The 24612-nt window shown below is 43.6% G+C and overlaps 1 protein-coding gene and 1 long non-coding RNA gene across 4 annotated transcripts in view; one reads left to right on the forward strand and one right to left on the reverse strand.

Annotated features, from left to right (window-relative positions):
- LOC125456109 (uncharacterized) overlaps positions 1 to 17544 on the reverse strand; it is a 71692-nt gene extending 54148 nt beyond the window's left edge. The window contains exon 1 of the long non-coding RNA XR_007248392.2: positions 16690 to 17544. This is a non-coding gene — a long non-coding RNA (uncharacterized LOC125456109). The remainder of the gene's footprint in view (positions 1 to 16689) is intronic.
- s1pr1 (sphingosine-1-phosphate receptor 1) lies at positions 14923 to 19067 on the forward strand. Of its 3 annotated transcripts, none has more exons than XM_048538837.2 (3): positions 14923 to 15601; positions 15993 to 16230; positions 16789 to 19067. In XM_048538837.2, the coding sequence occupies exon 3, from the start codon at positions 16917 to 16919 to the stop codon at positions 18051 to 18053; it is 1137 nt and encodes a 378-aa protein (XP_048394794.1). In that variant the 5' UTR covers positions 14923 to 15601; positions 15993 to 16230; positions 16789 to 16916; the 3' UTR covers positions 18054 to 19067. The 3 variants fall into 3 exon arrangements, with proteins under 3 accessions (XP_048394794.1, XP_048394795.1, XP_048394792.1); XM_048538838.2 differs by having other exon boundaries at positions 15993 to 16205; XM_048538835.2 differs by lacking the exon at positions 15993 to 16230.
- The last annotated feature ends 5545 nt before the right edge of the window (positions 19068 to 24612 follow it).

The raw sequence follows: 24612 nt of genomic DNA on the forward strand, positions 1-24612 counted from the left end.
AGGAACAGTAACAGCTCATTGACGCTTTACGGGCAGCCAATGAGTCACTTAACTGGCATAAATCTCTCTACATTCACTAATGCAGCCTCGGAGTGACTCTATAATTTCATGGAGACAATTGCTGTACATTACCTATCAATTTTGTAATGCACTATCAGAGAGCTTTGATATTCCTAACGGAGCTCCGATAACCAGAAAATGAGAGAAATATAAAAACATCGTATAAATCAAGATGAAATGAAGAAATTTACTGCAGGAAGTAAAGTACAAGCAATTAAAAACACCAGGCTGCTAGTGGATTCCAGAATGTCAGAGATTTAGCATGAAGTGAAGGAAATGGCTGTAGATAATGTAAAGACCAACATCAGCAACTTGCATTAATGAAGCACTTTAACATTAACATTCTAAGATATTTTACGGAAGATTATAGTGCAAAATCTGACCATGAGCCAGCCAGATAAGGTAACATTAAGGAGTCTTGATTAAAGAAATAGGAGCACTTTAAGTAAAGACAGAGAGTTGGAGAAACTTTGCAGTGAATTTCAGAACTTAAGCACTAAGCAGTTGAATGTACAGTCACCAACAGGTCAGCAATTAAAATTAAAGATGCTGAGGAAGTCAAGATTATAGGCTTGCTGATGTCTTGAGTGTTGTGGAGCCAGAGGAATTTACAGCAAAAGAGAAAAGTGAGAACCTCAGGCAGATTTGAAAACAAGGATGAGAAATTTAAACTCAAGGCACCAGGAGCCGATGTGGTTTAACAAACACGGGTGAAAAGGATATGGGCAGTATCGTTTGATGAAGGTGTCATCTACAAAGCACACCCAGAGTTTAGGGTGGATAATGGGGAGTGATGTCTGTTCTAATCTTTGCATTACCGCTTCTGCAATCAGCCTTGATATGGGTGATCTCATTGGTGTTCTGTTGATTTGTTTAAATAAATGGTCACTGAAGGTGAAGTGAGTTGTGAGGCACAGATCCAGTAGTTTCAGGGTGCTCTCCTTGTTGATGCTTTTGGTGTCCTGGGGTGCCTGTCTTTCTGATTTGCCCAGCAGTGTGGCAATTGTCTCTTTGGCTAGGACAATGTTTATGGATATAAATAGTGCTGTTATATCAATGGATACCATTATCTTGCCCTCCTATTCTGGTGGCCTTGATGATGTTGAGGAATTCTTGGGAACTGTTATAGTTGTAGTTATCTACATTGTCTCACTACCAGGCACTCCAACATATAGACAAGCCAAAGAACTAAGACAGAATATGAAATACTTAGTTGACAATACTATCCACTTCACCCACTCCTCCCAAAAATTCCTCAACATCATCAAGGAGACCAGAATAGAAGAGGACAAGATTTCATTATCGTTTTGATGTAACAGCCCTATTTACATCCATAAACATTGACCTAACCAAGTAAATAATTGCCACACTGCTGGACGAATCAAGGAGACAAGCACCACATGACACCAACAGCATCAGCACCCTGAAACTGCTGGATCTGTGCCTCACAACCCACTTCACCTTCAATAGCCAAATATTCAAACAAATCACTAATGGGATCCCCAATATCAGGGCTGATTGCAGAAGTAGTAATGCAAAAGTTAGAACAGACAGCATGCCCCACTACCTAACCCAAACTTTGGGTCCACTACGTAGATGACATCTTAATGACTATCAAATGCACAAGATTACAAGAAACCCACTGGCACTTAAACAACATCCTCACCGGAATAAAATTCGTAAAAGACGAAGAAGAGAACAATAACCAACTACTCTTCCTAGTCATAATGGTAGAACGTAGAAACAATGAGGAACTCCAGACTAGTGTATACAGAAAGACAACCCATGCGGACCAGATACTTAATTCTAAAAGCAACCACTCCAGCACCCATAAACAGAGCTGCATCAGGACACTATTCAAACAACACACTGCAGCAACCCGCAACTGAACAAAGCAGAACAGGAGCACTTATACTGAGTTTTTAAAAGGAATGGATACCCAAAAAGCACAACCCACCGTTAACTCCCTGACAGACCACATTAGGAAGACACAACACGGCCAGACACAATAGTCACACTACTGTACATCAGAGACATATAAGAGATGACCACAAAACTACTCAGACCCCTAAGTATCAGGGTAGCCTACAAACCAACAACCACCCTACGACAGCTACTGATGCACATAAAGGACCCCATACCCACACCCAATAAAACTAATGTAACATAGAAAATACCATGCAAGGACTGTGAGAAACATTACATAGGCTAAACGGGAAGAAAACTGACAATAAGGATACATGAACACTAACTAGCCACCAAGAGACACGACCAATTCTCAACTGGTCTCAATACACACAGACGAAAAAGGACACAAATTTGACTTGAACAACACGTCCATAATAGCACAAGCCAAACAGAGTCGTAACAGGGAATTCCTAGAGGCCTGGTATCCCAATTGGAACTCCATCAAAAAACACAATGAACTGGACGCGATATACAAACCACTGAAGAACAGAACCAGAAATAATACCAACCTCCTCAGCAAACCAAGGCCTATAAATAACAAATGGGCCAAAACACCAACGCTTCACCAGTGGCACACTGATGATATTACCTAGCAGGATGACAAAATGTCTGCAATCAAACACACCGGCTCAGTGAGCAAGTCGACAACCTCATCCACAACCTGAGCTACAAATCTTGTCAAAAATCATAAGCTGCAAGCATCTTTTACAATACACAGGCTCCCACAAAGTGTTGGTTATAGACAAGGGCAATTATTTACTAGCAGGAATTTCAAGTATTTCTGAAAGTCGAATGCCATTTGGCACATAAAGTCAGCTCCAAACCATCTATCATCCAGTAGTCTGGTGGAAAGAGCAGGGCAAACTTTGTAGGCAGGCTTAAAGAAAAAACCTACAGCTTTGCAACATAACAAACTGTCCCGATTCCTACTTGATTGTTGGACCACCCCTCATGCAATTACAGGGACAGCCCCACCAGAGTTGTTAATGCGGAAGAGACTCCCCACTGGGTTAAAGCTGATCTTCCTGGACTGAGCTCAGGAGGAGGTGGAATTGGTAACACCAATACCAGGCACAAGACTCCTCTCAAGCATGGTCAATGCGAGGTCAGGCCCCATGACAAACAAAATTCCTGTCGGGGGAGGTGGTCCTGAACAAGCACATGAACTACATGAAAGCTGCAAAATTGCAAATGGGGCAGGAGCAAAACATTCCCAGCCCCTCAGGACGTCTGGAAAGGCTGTCGGAACCCATGGATTCTCCCCCTCCATCCAGATTCAACAAAACCTCAGAGGCTGAGATGGACACAATAACAGTTGCAGCCTCAATGCCTTTACCAACTGAAAAAGAGGACGAATTTCTTCCGAGACGTTCTGAATGCAAGAGGTTGGCTATGGTCTGGTACACACCGCCTATATCCAAGGATGAGTCAGAAGAACCAGACCCGATGCAAAAATGCCCCAGGAGGAGCTACAAGCATAAGAATAGGTCTACAACCCCAGTCTTACAGGGCAGGGATGTAGTGATTGTAGTGGCCTGCAAAGAACATAAGTTTCCTGATTGGGGCTGGTGAGCTGGTCCAATCAGGGAGTCCTGGGCTGACAGATAGAAACAGAAGTGTGAAGGATTCTGTTCCCTCCGAGAGCTGGCTCTGAGGAAGCCGGACCAGTGTCAAGTACTGTGCACGTCCAAATGAAGGGTGACTTGGCGAAGGGACATTGGCCTCTGTAGAGTCATTTCACAAACAATGCCACATTTAAGTATCCATTGTTCAAATTTGACTCAGAACAATTTGTTCAAATTTGAGGTTTAGTAACTCAAAGCAGAAATGGATACTTCCTTTAATTGTCCCACACCCAAAAAAAACCTCAAGGAAGAAATAAACAAGCCAAAATTGTCATATGTCAAGTAATCAGAATCAACGATTAAAATAGCTATCAATAATAGATACACTTGATAAGAGAATTCATTATGGAGGCCAGATCTGTCATACTCACTTACATGATTCAGGATGGATTTTTAAAAATTCATTCACGGAATGTGGACATCACTGCCTGGGCCAGCATTTACTGCCCATCCTTCGTTGTCCTGGAAAAGGTGGTGGGTAGATCTTCTTGAAGCACTTCAGACCCTTTTGTGTAAGTACAAGGCTGTTAAAGACAGAATTCCAGGATTTTGACCCAGTGCCACTGAGGGAACAGTAACATACTTCCGAGTCAGAACAGTGAGTGGTTTGAAGGGGTGGAGTTCACATGTATCTGCTGCCCTTGTCGTTCTAGGTGGCAGTGGTTATGTGTTTGGAAGGTGCTGTCTAAGGAGCCTTGATGAAATTCTGGAGTGCATTTTGAAGGTGGTACACACGGCTGTTACTCAGCATCGATGCTGGAGAGAATGAATGCTTCTGGACGTGGTGCCAATCAAGTGGGCTGCTTTATTCTGGATTGGCTTAAATTTCTTGTGTTGTTGGAGCTGACCCATACGGGCAAGTGGGATATATTCCATCACATTCCAGACTTGTGCCTTGCAGAAGATGGACAGGCTTTAGGGAGTCAGGAGGAGAGTTACTCAATGTGATTCCTACACTCTGACCTCTCCTGTAGTCTCTGTATTTTTTTTGGTCAACAGTCAACCACCACCCCACGCCCCTGACCCCCCACCCCCCGTATGCTGATAGTGGGAGATTCAGTGAATGTCAAGATGCAGCGATTAGATTGTATTGAAAATGGTCATTGCCTAAGACATGTATGGCACTAATATTACTTGGCATCTGTTAGCCGAAGTCTGGACATTGTCTAGGTCTTGCATTTGGGCGTGGGCTCCTTCAGTATCTGAGGAGTCATGAACAATATTGAACATTGTGCAGTCATCAGCAGAACCTGACTCCTGTCCTTATGATAAAGAGAAGGTCATTGAAAAAGCAGCTGAAGATGTTTGGGCCTCGGAAACTATCCTGATGAACTCCTGCACAGATGTCCTGGAGCTGAATTTACTGACCTCCCACAAACACAAGCATCGTCCTTTGTGCCACATATGACTCCAACTCCCATTAATTCTAGTTTTTTGAGGGCGACTTGGTCAAATAAGACCTTGATGACAATGGCTGTCACTCTTATCTCTCCTCTAAAATTTAACTCTTTTCTCTCTACTTGAACCTTGGCTGTAATGATGTCAGGAGCAGACTGGCCCTTGCAGAATCCAAAACTAAGAGTCAATGAAGAGCTTATTACGAAGCAAAACTGCTTGATAGCTCTGTTAATAACCCCCCTTTTTGTACCTTCACTGATGATCAGAAGTAAGATGATGGGGCAGTAATTAGCAGATTGGACATGTCCTGCCTTCGGAGTACAGGACAGACCTGGTCAATTTTCCACAATGTCAATCAATGCCAGTTCTACTGGTGTAACAGATTGTATACAGCAGAAGTCAACCAAGTCATCACAAGCGAAGTAGATGACTCCACAGTGTCATTTTACATAAGAATGACGTAATGGAGGATTTGCCAGTACCACATTTACACAAACCACAGACATGGCTTCAATGTTACTCATAATTGGACTGCGGCAATGGATCACAGTTGCAGTCCATTCCCCAGGCAATCATCGAGGAGGAATTTAGGAATTTTATTTTAGGCCATCCAGTAAACACAGGTCTGTTTCAGAAGCAACAGTAAACAATACAAATACAACACGGGGTTGTTCAGTTCACCAATGACATAAAAGACCCCAAGGTACATTTAGAAAATTAGCGGGAGAATTCTCCTGGGCAAAATGCATCCCTCAATTAAGGCCATTCCAAATTATAGATTAACTATTCATGTCTTGGGGTGGCAAATTGGCTTAGTGGTCAGCACTGCTACCTCACGGCTCTGGGTGGCCGGGTTTGATTCCAACCTGGGAAACTGTCTGTGTAGATTTTGCAAATTCTCACTGTGTCCGCGTGGGTCCCTCTGTGTGGCCCTGTTTCCTCCTACACTCCAAAGAGTGCAGGTGAAGTAGATTGACCATGTTAAATTGCCCATAATGTGCAGGCTAGGTGGATTAGCCACAAGAAATGCAAGGTTGCAGGAAAAGGGTAGGGAGGTGGATCTGGGAGGGATGCTCTTTGGAGGGTCAGTGTGGACTCAATGGGCCAAATGGCCTGCTTTCACACTGTGGGGATTTTCTGATTCTTTGCTGTTTGCAGAATCTTGCTGCATCCATTACCTCCAGTTTAACACTGACTACATAAGCAAATGGCAGTGAAGCCCTTTGGAGCATCCTGAGGACATGACAGAATGTTATATAAATGCTAAGACTTACTCTCCCTTGATCATTGAGTGTTCTAGAAATGGAACAACAGAACAGGAGCTGGTGGGCTCTAAGCCCAGCAGCAGCTTTATGGCTTCACCTGCACAGAGAAGGTCCTACAAACACTGAAGCACAGGTGTGACACAAAAGATGCTGCGCTAAGGTCAGTCAATGGCATGGTATCTTTTACATGCACTTTGGAGGACAAAGATGGAAGACGGTTTAATAAGGCATTTGAACAATGGTACCTCCTGACTTATATGAGCCACTTTTTGGTGTGGGACTTGATCACACAAATTGATTTAGATAAGATTAAGTGTTACCCACAGTTGATAACTAGGTTACATGATCAGTCATATATAGAACATAGAACATAGAACATATATATGTTCAAATTCCATCAGAAAATTCAGTTAAATAACTCAAAAAACTAGAACAGAAATCCAGTATTTAATAATAATGATCATGAAACTATATAACTTGGATGTTGCACTAATATCATGTCCTTATCCCACGTGTGAATCCAGACACACAGCACTGTTGTTGTCTTTTAAGTGTCCCTTGAAATGGCCAAGCAAAGCACTCGATTGTACTAAACTGCTATAGAAAAGTGAGCTAAGAATAAAACTGAATTAACAACCCCACATTGGTCTAGACACAGGAAGCAACAAAGGCACACCCTTCCCGTTCAATAACACAGCCGAAGTTCTTTTCATCAACAATCGACAACTTTTGCTAAATCTGGGACAGCTGCATTCATTATGACCTTATTGCACCTTTCAGTCAATGTCTCAGACTCCTCTGTCACAAACCTTGGGTTTGTCCTGTCTCACTGAAAGGACAGATACAGCAGAGGCAGTGGCACTGTGCTATACATTGGGAGAGAAAGGTCCAGAGCACCCTTGACACTAACTGCAGACCAGCGTTCCCTCTGAGCTGCAGGGCTGCTGCAGATGCTATGAAGTCTCATAATACCAGAGCAAACATAGGCAAGGAAACTGCCTACTGATCACATCCCACTGCTTTCCCTCAGTTGTTAAATCAATGCTCTTCCATGTTGAATGCGACTTTGAAAAGCCACTGAAGGTAGGCAGCAGAGTGCAAAATGTACTCTGAATGAGGTGGGGGTGGGGGGGGGGTGGATCTTCAATTACTCTGACCAAGACTGGCTCAGCAGCATCACTATTGGACAAGCTGACCAATCCATGAAGGACAATGTGATTGACAGTCTGGACCTATGCTGCATGGTGAGGGACCTCAGACTCATCAATCAAATTGTCACAAATACATCTGTCCATCACAGCAATGGTAGGAACAGGTTGGTTAGAAAGTATCTCAGAGTGACCACCACCCAACTGTCCTTATGTAGATAAAATCCTATCTCGTCACTAAGAACAGTACTAGTGTGAATGGGATAGATTCAGAATAGACCTAACAGCTCAAAATAGGACATCCATTCAAGGTATTATTAACAGTGCTATCAAGCAGCATTTAGCCATAAGATCCAGTTCACCAACGTTCAGTTCAATTTTGTCAAGCCTATTTGGATCCAGACTTCATTACAGCCTTTGTCCAAATCAATAGAAAACACCTGAGAGGAGTTCAATCTCACCATCACTGCACTCAACACCTTCACTGTTGCTAAGTTATCATTTTGCTTATTGAGCACCCAATACTGGATAAGCAAAAATTTCCAACTACTAAATTTCAGGAACCTGAAGTCATTATTTTCATCCCTGCTACATACTTCATTCCTAACTACTGACTCCATTTTTCATCCAAGCAACTTTCTGAGATAAAGTTGGTTCTCATATTTGATCCTGAGATTAGATTCTGACCTCATGCATACTTTCATTGCATAAATTGATCAACTCTGAGCCTGCTCATTAGAACACAGGACCTCAGAGCAAGGGAAGGCTATTCAGCCCAGCAAGCTTTTTCACTTGGCGGATTGGCTTATGGTCTAAAAATCCATGTTCCTGTCTGCCCTCATAATGTTTGATATCCACACCTACCAAAAAATCTAATTCTGCTTTCAGTGAGTTCAATGACCCAGCCTCAACTGCGTTAGAGGGATATGGGCCAAATGCAGTTTAGGAAACCTGGTCAGCATGGGCAAGTTGGGCCAAAGGGCATGTTTCCACTCTGTATAACCTCTCTGACTCTATGACTTAATATCCACACTAGCAAATCCCCTCTGGATCTTAAATGGTTCAGTAAGATCGCCTCATTCGTTCACCTCTCACCCATCAATGGATACGTGCCCAACTTGTCTAACCTTTTTTGACAAATCTTTCATCCCACGTGAAACTTCTCTGAACTACTTCCAAAGCATTTATATCAATTCCGAAAGCTGTGCACAATATTCCAGATGAGATCTTACCAAGACCCTCGGCAGCTGTCAAAAAACCTCCCCACTTTTGTATTCTATTTCCTTGCAATAAATGGCAATATACCTTCTTAATTGTTTGCAGGAGCCATCATTAAATTGAGTTGCTATATGTATAGTTCCTTCATCCAACTCTTACTCTCTTTTCTCTGTTAGATGACCAATCCTTGATCCATGCTAAATGTGTTGTCCCCTGTGCCATATGTTCATACCTTGCAGATTAAACTTTGATGTGATACGTCATTGATTGTCTTTTGGAAATCAAAGTCCGCCACATCGCCAGGCCTCGCTTTATTCAACTTGCTTGTTACTTCCTCAACAATCTCAAATAAATTAGTTCAACACAATTTCGTTTTCACAACACCCTGTTGGTTCTAAATGGCCACTGAATGATTTTAAAAGTAAACCACTATTACATCCTCAGTAATGGATTCTCGCAATTTGACAATTACACTCGGCAAATAAAATTTCTTACTTTCAATCTCCTTCCTTTCTTGATTAAAGGTGTTACATTTGCTATTTTCTGATGTGTTAGGACACTGCCAGAAATGAAGGCATTTTGGAAGATAATAATTAATGCACCAAATGCTGGAAACTCTTTAGCCTTTAGGTCTAAAATACTTTCCTACACCTTTTCTCTAGTGATGTTTGTGTTAAGTTCCTCTTTCTTTTCATCTCTTCATTTTCAAGCATATTTGGGATGTTTCCAAAAGTCTCCTACAATGAAGAAGGGCACAGCTATACAGGGCAATGATTGTATAGAGTCAGTTTCACCGGACAGTAATCCAGAAGCTTGTGTTAATGCTCAGGGCTATGGGTTCAAATCTCATGATGGCAGCTGCTGGAATTTAAATAAATTAATGAGTCAATATCTTGAAGCTAACCACAAACTGTGACATTTTGTTGTAAAATCTGACCTGGTTCATTAATGTCCTTGATCTGGTCTGTCTTAATTGTGATTCCACATCCATAACAATGCGGTTGACTCTTAACTACCCTCTGAAAAGGGTAATTAAGCCACCCTGAAAGCCACTCAACTTAAGGGAAATTATAGGAGAGCAGCAAATGCACGATTTGTCAACGACATCTACATTTCTCTGAATAAAGACCACCACCACCATCACTTCCTGACTGCTCTTTTCAATCCCCTACTATCACTTTCTGGTGAATCAATTGTAACTTTAGTTACTCTTTTTATATTTAAATGCTTAATACGTTTGTTGTTTTATATTACCAGCTTAGCATCTTTCACTCTTTCCTTTCTCCATTCATTATTGTGTTAGTCATTCTTTGGTAGTTCTTAAAATCTGACCAATCTTCTGACCTACCACTAACCTTTCAGATTTATACAATGTTTCTTCAATTTCATACTACCCTTACCTGACTGAGTCATGGATGAAGCATATTTCTCAAAGAGTCTTTCCTTCTCACTTTCTACTCTCTCCCCATTAGCTAGTTTCCCGGTCATTTCAGTTAGCTTTGATCTCATACCATTTTAATAACTTTTATCTAAGCTTAAAATGCTTGTTGTGGACCCATATTTTCATACTGAACATGAAATTCAAGTAATGATAGTTGTCACTTCTTGTTGACATTCCTTTAACATGAGGTAAATCCTATCTCATTGCTCATTACGAGATGTAATGATATCAGCTGAAGTTAATATTGACAAGCCATATCTCAGTAAAAATTGGCTTGATAAATTTAGTTTCATATTGACATTAGGCTGTAAATCTTCTTTTTTACACAATAGCACATGTTTGACCCACAAAATAAAGAAAGCTAAACAAGTAAGAGTTTAGAAGAAAATATATAAACAGCAAAACAAAGTTTCAACCTTTCTTCCAGCAATATCCATTACAGATACACAATCCCAAAGAACTATCAGGTTGTCTCAATTCTAATTTCTTATCTAACTGACTCTTTTCATTTTTCCTTCTTGGAGTGCTGAGACGGTTTTATGATTTCTCTCCAGTTCTGCTGATCTGGGCCTCCTCTCAGGGGCCTCATCCCATGACCAACCCTCCCTCTCATCCCTGCCACAACCTGTCCATCTTCTCTCCTACCCATCTGCTCCTCCCATCTCACTGACCAGTACCCACCACTCTCTACGTGCACTCATTTATCACCATCCCACCTACCTTCTCACCACCCCTCTCTCTATTTGTTTCTGAGCTCCCTTCCCCCACCCCATTTCTGAAGAAGGGTCCCGACCCGAAACGTCATTTTCCTGTTCCTCTGATGCTGCCTGGCCTGCTGTGTTCCTCCAGCTCCACACTGTGTTCTCTCCTTTCAGTTCTAATGGCCTAATACTATTTTCAGTTCTGACAATTCGAAAATTTGTGTACAAACTCTCACAGCTTGAATTCTAAACCTCTTCTGCTAGAGTAATTGTTCTGCTCATCTGAAAACTTGATTTTTCTGCTGGGAGGAATCTTTTCTTCAGAACTTAACTTTTGATTCTCCTGAAGTCAAAACTAAATGAGCTCCCCCAGGGTCTGTGTAATCTGTCTGTCATAAACACAGTGGTATAAGCATTCTATCAATTCACTTCACAGGGACCCTACTGGGCATATGACAGAATAACATGCTTTCTTGAAAATGACCTATTTGGTCACTATTCCAAATTACTTTCTGACCTTTTTTTATATAAAAGGTTGCCTCACTGAATTCAAAATCCATCTACCTTTATTTTAAAACCCCAAATTTGAAAGCAAAAATATATCATACACTTTTATCACATAAATCTTGAAAGGCTCCTGTTGACTTTAGAATGTACTGCTCAAAATATATATCCAAGTGTACACTATTAACTCATTGTCCAGGCTCTTTTTTCCAATCTTTTTCACCCAATTTACACGTGGATTAAACCCCCTTTATAACTGCAATACCTTTCCTAAATGCTCCGTTTATTCTTTTTCTTGACTCTGACCCACTGTGTTACTACTATTAAAGAGCTTATAAACCCCTACAAATGGTCTCCTACCTTTCTTCTCTCTAACCAAACATAATCTACATTGGAAGGATCACCAGACCTGAAACGTTAACTCTGATTTTTTTCTCCACAAATGCTGCCACATCTCTGAGCTTTTCCAGCAGTTTCTATTTTTGTTCTATATTCTACATTTTGCTGTTTTAATCAAAGGCCATGTCTCATAACTGTAGTAATAACACCCCTAGATAAGCAAAAACTACCCCAACACCTTGTCCTGGATTTTTATCTTTTCAAAATGTTAAATACGCTTCAATATTCAAGTCCCAGCTTTGATAACACCATGACTACATCTCTCTACTAGCTGTTAAGTGGCCAATTGAGAGTAATTTGACCATGGCATCTATTCAGGGTCTTGAGCATCTGCCAGGGGTCTTCACACAGCTAAACAGGCTGATTACTGACCTGCAGATTTTTGGGTGTATGATGCAGGATTTTCTAAGAAGGTAGTCAGATCTAGAGTGCAGAATTTGTTTCCTTTTCCTTCCTTCATTATCCGTGCCTTGTCTTCTAAATAAAGAACAACCATGCTGCACAAATTTCAAATAATGACGTCCAACAAAACAAAATCTAACCATCTTTCCCTGGCATTCAACAACATTACAATTAACAAATCTGTGACCAAACATTTACTGGGTGTCATTATTTATGAGAATTTTAATTGGAAGAGCCATATAAATACTGTGCTACAAGAGCAGAGGCTGGGAATTCTTTGATGCATAATTTCCTCTTAACTCTTACCCCTTCATTCCCAAATATCACAATTTGCCCGTAGGAGTGTGGCTCCAACAGCAATCAAAATGCTCAATACTATCCTGGCACTCCACTGACCATCTTGAACATTCACTCTTTTACTACTGATGCATATCAGCAGCAGTATACACTTCCCACAAGATGCACTGCAGTGCCTCACCAAGCTTCCTTCAACACCACCTCTGGAACTCATCATCTCTACTACCTAGATAAACAAGGACAACAAATGCTTGGTGATACCACCACTTCCAAGTTTCCTACCAAATCAAACACCATTCTGACTTAAAACCATATTCTATACTCATACTATCTCTGGATTAAAGTCCTGGAACTTCCTTCCCAATGAGGTAGCTAGACCATACGGACTATCGTGATTCAAGAGCTGCTACCATTTCTCAAAAGCAACTGGTGATGGTTAATAAATGTTTACCAATAATGGCCAAATCTCAGAAACGAACCAGAAAAGAGATGTTTGCTTATTCATGTGCGAAGCCATCTCTTGTTATTTTCACAACTGAAGAAGCATGTAGGGGTGTAGCCCTTGGAAAGGCACCACACTTTATTCATATGCCATGAAAGTGCAAGCCCACCAACTCAAAATAAAACACACTTATTTAATATATTGCATATTTTATGATAGTTTTAAAGTCTTATTTTATTTTGCAGAAATTACAAAAAGTAGAGAAGCAATTAAAAAGAACTGTTCCGTGTCCAAAACGCAAAAATGAGAAGAACCAAGTCCAAATATAAATCTGTCCAGGCAGCAGCATAAGCCCTCAACTAAAGAACTGAGCAATGACTTCCTCACGCATCTGTCTCGCTGCCTGTAGCGGCTGATCCAGGGCTGGTGGCTGTTGTGGGCCGTGATCTTCCTCATCTTCTATGGATTGAAGCTCCTCGTCTAAATCCAAGGAGAGGCCACAGTCCATAGCAATATTGTGCAGCATGCAGCACACAGTTACAATCTTGCTGACTTTTTCTGGAGCATATCGCAGCGCACCCCCTGAACGATCCAAACACTTGAAGCGTTTCTTCAGCAGTCCAAATGTCTGTTTTATGAATCTGCTGGTTTGTGCGTGTCCAACATTGTATCTGTTTTCAGCTTCAGTGCTGGGAAGACGCAGCGGTGTCATCAGCCATGGCTGCAGCACATAGCCTAGATCTCCAAGGAGCCATCCGTTCAACTTTCCTTCTCCTTCAAAGATCAAGGGCACCTCAGATTGCATCAGAATGTAGAAGTCATGCATGCCCCCTGGGCAGCATGCATTGACGTTCATTATTTTCTGGCGGTGGTCACATATAATTTGGACATTGATAGAGTAATAGCCTTCGGCATTTAAGTAGGCCATGGGATTGTTATTCGGTGCACAAATGGCAACCTGCATACAGTCAATAATTCCCTGTACCTTGGGGAAACCAGCAATGGTGAAGAAGTACTGTTGTCGTTGCTGTTCTTCATCACTCCTGAAGGTCAGGTAGGTGGGAGCATGTCGAATCAATGCATCAGTGACCTCCTTAATGGAACGGTACACAGCAAACTGGCTGATCCCAGTGACGTTCGCTGTGGGTGCCTGAAAAGTCCCCGTGGCGTAGAAGTTGAGGGCAGCTGTGACCTTCACCGCCACTGGCAGAGCCGTGCGGATGATGGATTCTCCGTGTATATCACCTTGGACCAAATGGCAGACCTCGGTCACAGCCTCCCTGCTCAGCCGCAGCCTCTTCAGGCACTGCTCCTCTGTCAAGCCTAAATAACTGACCCTGTTCCTAAACACCCGGTGCCTGGGGTAGTTTGTTCGCCGCGTGGTTATCCTCCTGTGCCCTCGGCGTTCCTGGGCCGCCCTCCTCCGCTGCTGCTCCTCTTCCTCCTCCACAAGGAGAAATCCTGCAATGGCTGCTGCCCCCATCCTGTGGGCCTTTATGGTACACTCCAGTGGCTGCCCTACAGATGCTGAACAATGTTCCTGTCCCCACTCCTGACCTTGGGTTACCAATTGTGCTCTTCAGGGGTTTCCAGTGTGGGCTGGCAACTGTACACCAGTTTCCCATGATTGACCCCTAAAGACGAGCGCCAAGCTTTAATAAGCTCGTCCCCTCACACTAGATATTCAAAATAAAAGGGAAATTTTTTTTAATGGGGGAAGCAGAAAACGCTTCCTGCCGGATTCCAACACTTTTCATCCACCGCCTACACGGTGACAGCCCGGAATCTCCCCTCCATCCCCCTTCCCCCTCCCTCCTCACACTCCACCCAGTCGGCCTCACATTCAGTCCAAATGATTCTGCAGTCACTTCCTGCAGCGCTGCCGCTCCCGTAGACCAGGTCCCATTTTTCCAAAGCCTTTGGTTCAGGGAAATGAGGCTCACCCTGCCCCGCCCCCTCCTAGCCCTGAGCAGACAGTGTACAGACAGTGCCACTCCCCCATCCCCCCCACCTAACTCCAGCTGGACTGCTCCCTCCGCAGTCAGTCACACACTGCGGTTAGCGGGAAGCTCTGCCACTGCTTTTCAATAGCGCCTCTGACTGTGGCCTTCAGGGGTGTAAGCAAAACTGATTTTTTGTTTAGAAATAAACATTGAAGTTGTTGCCAGTTGACCCAGCAACTGCTAATTAAAGGCTACATTGCAAGTCTCTTCACACCACTTCAAACTGTGCAGTTCGGTCTGTCAGCAGTGACAGCCACTTTGTACAAAAGATTTTTTTTAAGACACATAAATGGCAGTAAACTCAGCAGCACAGAAAACAGATCCTGCATCTAAGATTACTGACTCCTGAAATGTCTGGCGCGGGTCGGGCTATGATAAAATACCGACGCCTTGGAAATCTACATATTTGAAACCCTGTGTTTTAATTCGCCCTGTTTGATCTCTTTATTGAAGCGGACGGCACGAATTCAATCATTTCACGTTTGCAGTGGAAAATAACGGGCACGATATCCACAATCGGTGACTTCCAGCACAAAATAATACCGCTGCCAAGTGAATGCACCCCTCTGACAGGGTTAGTGTAGGCTGTTGGAGCAAATAGGAAAAGGGGGCGCTTGTGGACTGATTGTCCAGTAAAAACCAGCTCGATTCTTCAATGTGTTTCACTGACAGCCCAGGGCTGAGACCGTCAACACGTGGGAAGCTACTCAGCTACCACAGACGCGACTAGGTAAGGACTCCAACTATATTTCATCTGTTTTGTTCAGAACTGGCGCCACGTGGGCATTTATTTAATGCAGTCTGCGGATAAATATTGCATATTTTGTTTTTAAAATTGCAACTTCTTTGTCGCTTAAAAATAAAGATGCTACTTTTGAACTCTCATCCCTGACTTGTGCGAGGTCCCAAGTCTGACATGCTGTCGAGTTCTGGGAGTTTACGAGGTTTTTAATTTACCACTTGTCATTTTCAGGAAACTTATTTCGTTCTCTTTGCAAGTTATCTGTGCGTTAGATATGTGGCGGGGCGTTTCTAACCGTTTCTGCTAAATTCTGTTGTCTGGCTGCTCCTGTCCTGGATACCCTGCGTCAACCTTTTTCCTGTTTTTGCTCTGTTATCAGCTGCGTGCATCTTCTATTTATCGCCACCCAGTCTCAGAGCTAAGTTGGTTTTGATGTTGCTGGGTCGGTGACAGTCGCCAGGCTGGGACTGAAGCAAGGTCCTCTTTTACACAAGTGGTTCTATTGTAGAGAAGACGCCGGTTTCTAATTCAATCGCCGACAGTATCCTGTTCTCACGGTCTCGCACCTCTAAGCTACTTTTATTTTTAAACGGTAAATCGTTAAACGATTACCCAAGGTAATCTTCGTCTGGCAAAAAAAACGTTTAAACTGCTCGCAAACTAAGTTGCAATGTTACTAAATTTATTCTCGACTTGCTTCCATCGCCTCCCTTTCGTTTCTAGTGAAGCTTGAAACGTGTTTCAGCAAAAATGAATGCATTTTTAACGATGGAATTTTTTTTATTAAAGATTGCGTTGGCTGTTTTGGAAATAACTGATTTTGTTTTGCATAAGCACATGGAGAGATAGTTACTGGCCGTCTCGGGATAGTCGCTTTGAAACGTTAAACGACGATTTCTGTTTCCATATAATTAGAACTTGCATTTTAAAAGCGCCTTGCGCAACGAAAGGGAGCTTTTAAAAGTATTTGCCCAGCTGCAGTCGGTTATAATACAGGGGGGGGAAAAAAGCTAAAAATAATTTTTGGTGGGGCGAAAAAAAAGTGCATCGGTTGATACCGTGAAGCAAACTGTTACCTGTGCAATTCAGTGAAATTCGGAGGATTGCCTTTTGCATCTTGAAGACATTACGTTTGGGATGGTTTTGTAAACTCGCGGGTTGTTGTTGTTTTCCAGGCTGAAGTGGCGATGGCCCATGGTCGTCCCGCAGCTCCTCACTGACCCGCCAATCGCGGCGCCATCTGCCGGCCAACAGGGGCGCGCCAGCTGCTTCAACAACAACAACAACAACGAAGTGAATTAGGATGGAGACGGGCAGGCAGCGCCACGCGGCGTACACTGGCTACAGCTACACGGACCCGGACATCATCCTGCAGCATTACAACTACACCGGCAAGCTGAGGGTCAGCTCCGATGGCCTGGCGGCTGGACTCACCGTCTCGTCCATATTCTTCATTGTCATCTGCTGCTTCATCATCCTGGAGAACCTCATGGTGCTGTTGGCCATCTGGCAGACCAAAAAGTTCCACCGGGCCATGTACTACTTCATTGGCAACCTGGCACTGTCGGACCTGCTGGCCGGCGCCGCCTACACTGTCAACATCCTGTTGTCAGGCTCTAACACCTACAGACTGACCCCGGTGCAGTGGTTCCTGAGGGAAGGCAGTATGTTTGTGGCCTTGGCTGCCTCGGTGCTCAGCCTGCTGGCCATCGCTATCGAGCGCTACCTGACCATGCTGAAGATGAAGCCGCACAGCTCGGGAGGCAGCTCGCGTGTCTTCCTGCTCATCAGCGGCTGCTGGCTCCTGTCCATGTTCCTGGGCGGCCTGCCCATCATGGGCTGGAACTGCTTGCGGGGTTTCCCACACTGCTCCACTGTGCTGCCTCTCTACCACAAGCACTACATCCTTTTCTGCACCACTGTCTTCAGCTTCATCCTGCTGGCCATCGTGCTGCTCTACGCCCGCATCTACGCCCTGGTGCGCTCCCGCAGCCGCCGGCTCACCTTCCGCAAGTACTCGGTGCGCTCCAGCAAGAGCAGTGAGAAGTCCCTGGCACTGCTCAAGACGGTGATGATCGTGCTGAGCGCTTTCATCGCCTGCTGGTCCCCGCTCTTCATCCTCTTGCTGCTCGACGTGGCATGTCAGGCTCAGGGCTGCCCGGTGTTGTACAAGGCCCAGTGGTTCCTGGCCCTGGCCGTGCTCAACTCAGCCATGAACCCGGTCATCTACACACTGACCAGCCGGGAGATGAGGCGGGCGTTCTTCCGCCTGCTCTGCTGCCTGTGCAACCGTGGGCCAGCCCGGCGGCACAAGCCCTCACTCACCGCTGCCCTGGAGTTTAGCCCCAGCAAGTCGGACAACTCATCGCACCAGCACAAGGATGAGTGCGGCACACCCGAGACCCTGATGTCCTCAGGCAACATTAACTCCTCAGCATGAGGGTGCAGGGGAGGCTGCAATGGGGACGGGGGAAACACACAGTGAAAGAAGGTGGGTGGCGACAGGCGCACAAGACCCACTCCGTTGGACACCGGCCAGGTTTTAGCTGCTCATCCTCTCCACCTCTGGTGTTGGAATGTAATCTTCACCCTTCACACCTACAAAGAGGCAAAGACATTGGGACCAGGTGCTAGAGTTCAGAAATTTTGTGTTATTACTCCAACATTTTCAAATCTAGCAGGACTGAACAGATGGTCGAGGTATTCTCTTTTCACAACAAAATCTATGGACAGTCTTCTTCTGGACTTTTGAAAGGAGATAAATGTGATTTTAGGAGAAAAGGAAAAGTGCCTAACAAGACGTGGCCTGCTTCAGGATTTTGTGTCTCGAGACTGCATCGTCCTTCTTGGGAATCATGGGGCCGAACATGCAGATCGTCCAGAATCGCTGGCCAGTGATGGGATGCAGAGCGTCTTGTCAAAAGACAGATACATTCCCAACTGCTTGGTCTCAGTATGACTTTGGTGAAGTGACTTTCTGTAAGGACTGAGTATTTTAGAGATGCATTATAGATTCTACTGTACATGCTGTATTAAAACAAACATTCAAGTGCATAATGTAATGTAAGATAAGAGTATAATATTAAATTGTTGAAAATTAAGGATGTTACTAACTCTTACCAGTCGTATCATTTTGAATGTATCAAGTTGTTACTCCACTCTTCAACCATATGTTGTTAACCTCTTCACTTATTAAATTATTAACATTTGTGAAATTTAACTACCACTTTTCCAGATTTGTTCCATAGCATTATGACGAAACGTTATACTTTAGGCACTTGACTGAACAAAATGATTGGTCTAAATTATTTAACTTTTGTAATTAGGGGTTGACACAAAGTGGCATGTTTTGTCCCAATCTGCAAATAGAAATTTTTGACAAATAATGTGAAAATGGCATTCATGTGAAAATACACAAAATATATGTAAATAAATATTCCTTTTAATTCAACAATTGTTCTGAAATTTTGTTTATCTTGAAACATCTTTTATGCCAGTACAATGCACCAATCAATTGTTCACTAAGATTTACTTATTAAAATTGGGTAATCATATCAACGTGACTTATTTAGACTGGTGGGATAAATTGGGAAATCAGGGCCAGGGATTATCATATTCAACGCTTTCTTATACTTGTACGTTATTGACCTGAGATTAGGTCTGATAATTCATTCAATTTTTCCACTTAAAGAAAATTAGTCAATTATTGAATGCAAACAATAAGAGATTTATGATTTAATCTAATCTAAATTAAATTTAGTCAAATCTTTTTCTTGTAGAGATCCTTCCTTGACCTCACTTTTTCTTATTTTGATGTCCAAAAAACCCTAGAATGTTAGCTTTTGTTGGTATGAGATTGTGTATAGAACTAAATTCTTAATAAAGTTTTACAGTATTATGAATGAACTCACATTTAAAGCAGCGGTTTCGATCTCCTTACCTAAGGAAATACATACTTGCCCTAAAGAAAGAGCAATGAAGGTTCACGGGACTGGATCTGGAGGGCAATTGCCCTTTGAGGGGAGATAGACTAGACACATACTCCCTGCAGTTTAGAAAAAAATATAGATTAACAAATTGAAAAATGAAGTTCTACAGGGCTTACGGAGTGGATATTGAGAAAATATTTTATCTGGTTGGGGAGTCTAGAGTGTGGCTCCCTGTCAAAATACAGGTTTAGGATTGAGATGAGAAATGTCTTCACTTAAAATCTTGAAATCTTTGGAATTCTTCGTTCTGAGGAGCTGTGGATGTTCCACACTTCCACACAGCTGCAAGTAGTGCTTAGAAATTATTAAAATGCAATTTTGCAACGTTATAATTCACGGCGTTTGCTTTGACATGAAAAAACAAGCAAGAATGTGGACTATGGGAGACAGTCTCTGGACAAGTAAGAGTTCTCGGGCCTGCGAGGTTCTTTCAAAGTAGCTCACTGAGTTGCTGGTGTGCATAACTTGCCTGATCCTTTCCCCATTGTGGCCCCATGTTGGTATTTGAAAATTGTGCAATCCAGGAGAGGGGTGAAAGAGACACCTAACCTTGAGTGTAAGGTGGAAGTGGGAGACCTGTGAAACCAGGGTAGGTAAAAAGGGTAACAAAGTGTGGGGCTGGATGAACACAGCAGGCCAAGCAGCATCTCAGGAGCACAAAAGCTGACGTTTCGGGCCTAGACCGAAAGGGCCTACTTCTCCACGCAGTTTCTAGGACAGGTTTCAGGCTTCAAGTAACAGCCAGGTGGAACAATTTAAAAACTGTGAGGTGTTGAGGCTGGTACATAGTGACAGCTACCACAAGCAGAGCTGCGAGCATAGACGGGAAGATAGCTGACATCATTGCCCTGTCAGCACATGTGCCCACAGCAGTTTTGTTGTCCATTTCGACATCTTCTTGAGGAGATGGACCACTCTTTCTTTGAGTGCAGTGAGGGAGCGCAGCAAGTGGCGGAAACATTCAGCAGCAGCCCCAGTCCCTCTCAAAGAGCCCTTCTCCATATAATGCAGCAACTGGAGGGAGCTGCAGCCACTGCCAGGAAGAGGAAGATCCATTTTATCAATCCTCCAACTCCCCCTCACTCCCAGCCTCCAACTCCCCCTCACTCCCAACCTTCAACTCCCCCTCAGTCCCAGTCTCCCTCTTGCCCTCACTCCCTGTCCTCATCTCTCTCTCATTGACAGGGCAGGGGATTCAACAATGGGAGTGCTATTTATAATCAAAACAAGGTGGTTGGATTCTCTCTTGTTGAAGATGCCCATTGCCTGACACTTGTGTGATGCATATGTTACTTAAGCCTAAGCCTGGATGAACAGATCTAACTGCATCTGAACATGGACTGCTTTAATATCTGAGCAGTCATGAATGGTGATGAACACTGTGTAATCATGATCAAAAATCCCTATTCCAACCAAGGTCTGACTCCAGCCAGAGCACAGTTTACCCCTGAATCCCATTGATTCTAGTTTTGTTCAAATTCATCGATGCCACATTTAGTCAAGTGGTGCTTTGAGTGTAGGATGCTGAGGAGTGACCTTACAGAGGTTTATAAAATCACGAGGGGCATGGGTGGGATGAATAGACAAAGTCTTTTCCCTGGGGTAAGGGAGTCCAAACCTAGAGGGCATAAGTTTATGATGAGAGAGGAAATATTTAAAAGGGACTTAGGAGGCAACTTTTTCACAGAGTGTGGTGCAAGTATGGAATGAGCTGCCAGAGGAAGTGTTAGAGCCGAGTACAATCACACCATTTAAAAGACATTTAGACAGGTACATGAATGGAAAAGGTTTAAAGAGATACGCAGGCAAGTGGGATTAGTTCAGTTTCGGAAAACTGGTCAACATGGACAAGTTGGCCTGAAGGGTCTACTTCTGTGTTGTATGACTCTATGTCTGTAACTGCAATGGGGCTGGTCCTGTACTTCTCAGGGCAGCGTGACATTTACTTAATATTCCTCTGCATGTTTCACATTAACATATGTCAATGAGATTGGACGGAGCAGGCGAAAAGTACAGTGATATTTGGCTGTGTTCCAGCAGAGAAGCAGAAGTTATATTTTTCAGCATCTCTGTTAGCTAACTACCTGCCAACAAGTCTATGGAAATAGACTAACAATGGATTAAAGGTAAATAATATCTAGAAATCTACGTTGGCCTCACTGTGTTTCCACTCGTGCCTCTCCTTTCACGACATTGTAATAGGTATTTGTGTCACAGGCCCTGCCAAATGGAAGGACAAACAGGTCTCTATGATCAAACAGCCAATTACTAGCCACACGTTTTAACTTCTCAATTTATTAGCTGACAGGTACCATTGATTAGGGACACACTGTCACAATGAGCAGTATTTGTAAGGTTGACAAGATAACTTAGGAGGCTCAAGTATTGAGTGATCTGCTGATATTCATCACAATGAAACACAGTTGCTGAAACAAAAGGATTAATTTATTTTATGTTTTAAGATGTGAAAACGGGAAGTGTTTGTATTAATTGAACTAGGGGAGTGTGATCCATTTTACTTTTGGTGCACATTAAGCACTTCAAGGTCAGGTGAAGCATTTTGAATAAAACTCACCCCATCCATTAATATCCACGGTGGATACCATTAACCAGAAAGCAAATTGGACCAGCCAATAATATTCCTTCTACTTGTTCCTGCACAAACTTCTAAGTTTTATGCATGATATATAAACCAGAGCAAAATTCATATCATTAGACCATAAGATATATGAACAGGAGACGGTCAAGTCTTCTGCCATACAGTGATATTATAGATGCTCTGATATCCTCAACTCCTTTTTCCTGCCTTGTCCCTATAACCATCTATTCCCTCACTGATTAAAAATATGTCTACATGAACTTTGAATATTCTTAATGACTCAACCTTGACAGTCCTCTTGTGGTAAATCTTTCCACAGATTCACTACCCTCTGAAAGAAAAATATTCTTCTCATATCTCTTACATGGGCGAGCCATTACGCTGAGATTTGGCCTCTGGTCCTAAACTCTCCCACATCAGTTCACTGACGACAACACCATAGTGGAACATATTTCTAACAACGATGAGTCAAAATACGGAAAGGAAATAGAGGGCTTGGTGAAGCGGAGCAATGAAAACAACCTGTCTCTCAAAGTCGGCAAAACTAAAGAACTGACGATCAAACTCAGAAAGAAAGGAGGAGAACATGCCCCCATCTACGTTAATGGAACTGAGGTTGATAGAGTGAAGAGCATCAAGTCCCTCAGAGTGACAATAACCAACTACCTGCACTGGGCTCCCCACGTAAACGTGACAGTCAAGAAGGCACAACAATGCCTGTTCTTCATCAGGTGGCTCAGGAAATTTGGCATTTCCATAAGGTCCCAGGATTGTTAGAAAGTACAAAAGGTTGTGGGCACAGCCCAGACCATCACCGAAGCCAACCTTCCATCCATGGACTATTTACATGGCTCACTGCTGCAGAAAGATGGCCAATATCTTCGGAAACCCATCGTACCCTGGTAATTACCTCCTACAACCTCTTCTGTCAGGCAGAAGTTACAGAAGCCCGAACACACGCACAAGCAGGTTCAGGAGCAGCATTTTTCTGGCTGTTATCAGACTGTTGAATGGACTCTAGCCTCAAATAATGTAATCTGCAATGCAACCTGTATACTTCTAAGTCTTTTTGATCTGTACATTCTTTGCTTGCTGTGATCTACCTGTACTGCTCACAAACAAACCTTTTTACTGTGTATTGGTACACATGACAATAAAAATCTATCAAAATCAATCGAGGGACTAAGACTCTCAGCATCTATACTGTCAAGCCCCTTAACGATCTTTTATGTTTCAAAAAGGTCTCCTCTCATTCTTCTGAATCCCAATGAACACAGGCCCAACGAGATTGTACCCCACCACCCAAGACATTTTTCCATCCCCACCCTTGTCTGCTTTCCGGAGAGACCACTCTCTCCGTGACTCCCTTGTTTGCTCCACACTGCCCTCCAACCCCACCACACCCGGCACCTTCCCCTGCAACCGCAGGAAATGCTACACCTCCTCCCTCACCCCTATCCCAGGCCCCAAGATGACTTTCCATATTAAGCAGAGGTTCACCTGCACATCTGCCAATGTGGTATACTGCATCCACTGTACCCGGTGTGGCTTCCTCTACATTGGTGAAACCAAGCGGAGGCTTGGGGACCGCTTTGCAGAACACCTCCGCTCGGTTCGCAATAAACTACTGCACTCCCAGTCACAAACCATTTCCACTCTCCCTCCCATTCTTTAGATGACATGTCCATCATGGGCCTCCTGCAGTGCCACAATGATGCCACCCGAAGGTTGCAGGAACAGCAACTCATATTCCACTTGGGACCCCTGCAGCCCAATGGTATCAATGTGGACTTCACCAGCTTCAAAATCTCCCCTTCCCCCACTGCATCCCAAAACCAGCCCAGTTCGTCCCCTCCCCCAATTGCACCATACAACCAGCCCAGCTCTTCCCCTCCACCCACTGCATCCCAAAACCAGTCCAGCCTGTCTCTGCCTCCCTAACCTGTTCTTCCTCTCACCCATCCCTTCCTCCCACCCCAAGCCGCACCTCCATCTCCTACCTACTAACCTCATCCCACCTCCTTGACCTGTCTGTCTTCCCTGGACTGACCTATCCCCTCCCTACCTCCCCACCTATACTCTCCTCTCCACCTATCTTCTTTTCTCTCCATCTTCGGTCCGCCTCCCCCTCTCTCCCTATTTATTCCAGAACCCTCACCCCATCCCCCTCTCTGATGAAGGGTCTAGGCCCGAAACGTCAGCTTTTGTGCTCCTGAGATGCTGCTGGGCCTGCTGTGTTCATCCAGCCTCACAGTTTATTATATAGTATTTCAGGTGTGGTCTGCCTTGTATAGTTTTACCAGATCGTTCTGTTTTAATATTGCATTCCCTTGCAAATAAAGTTTAACATTGCATTTGTCTTCTTATTATCTGTTGAACTTGCTGGCATTTTACGATTTGTGCACGAGGAC

This window comes from Stegostoma tigrinum, chromosome 8 (assembly GCF_030684315.1).
Source record: "Stegostoma tigrinum isolate sSteTig4 chromosome 8, sSteTig4.hap1, whole genome shotgun sequence".
NCBI classification, from domain to species: Eukaryota; Metazoa; Chordata; class Chondrichthyes; order Orectolobiformes; family Stegostomatidae; genus Stegostoma; species Stegostoma tigrinum.

Excerpts from the sequence above, each read along its gene's own strand:
- s1pr1 (XM_048538837.2), top strand. The coding sequence starts at position 16,917 with ATGGAGACGGGCAGGCAGCGCCACGCGGCGTACACTGGCTACAGCTAC.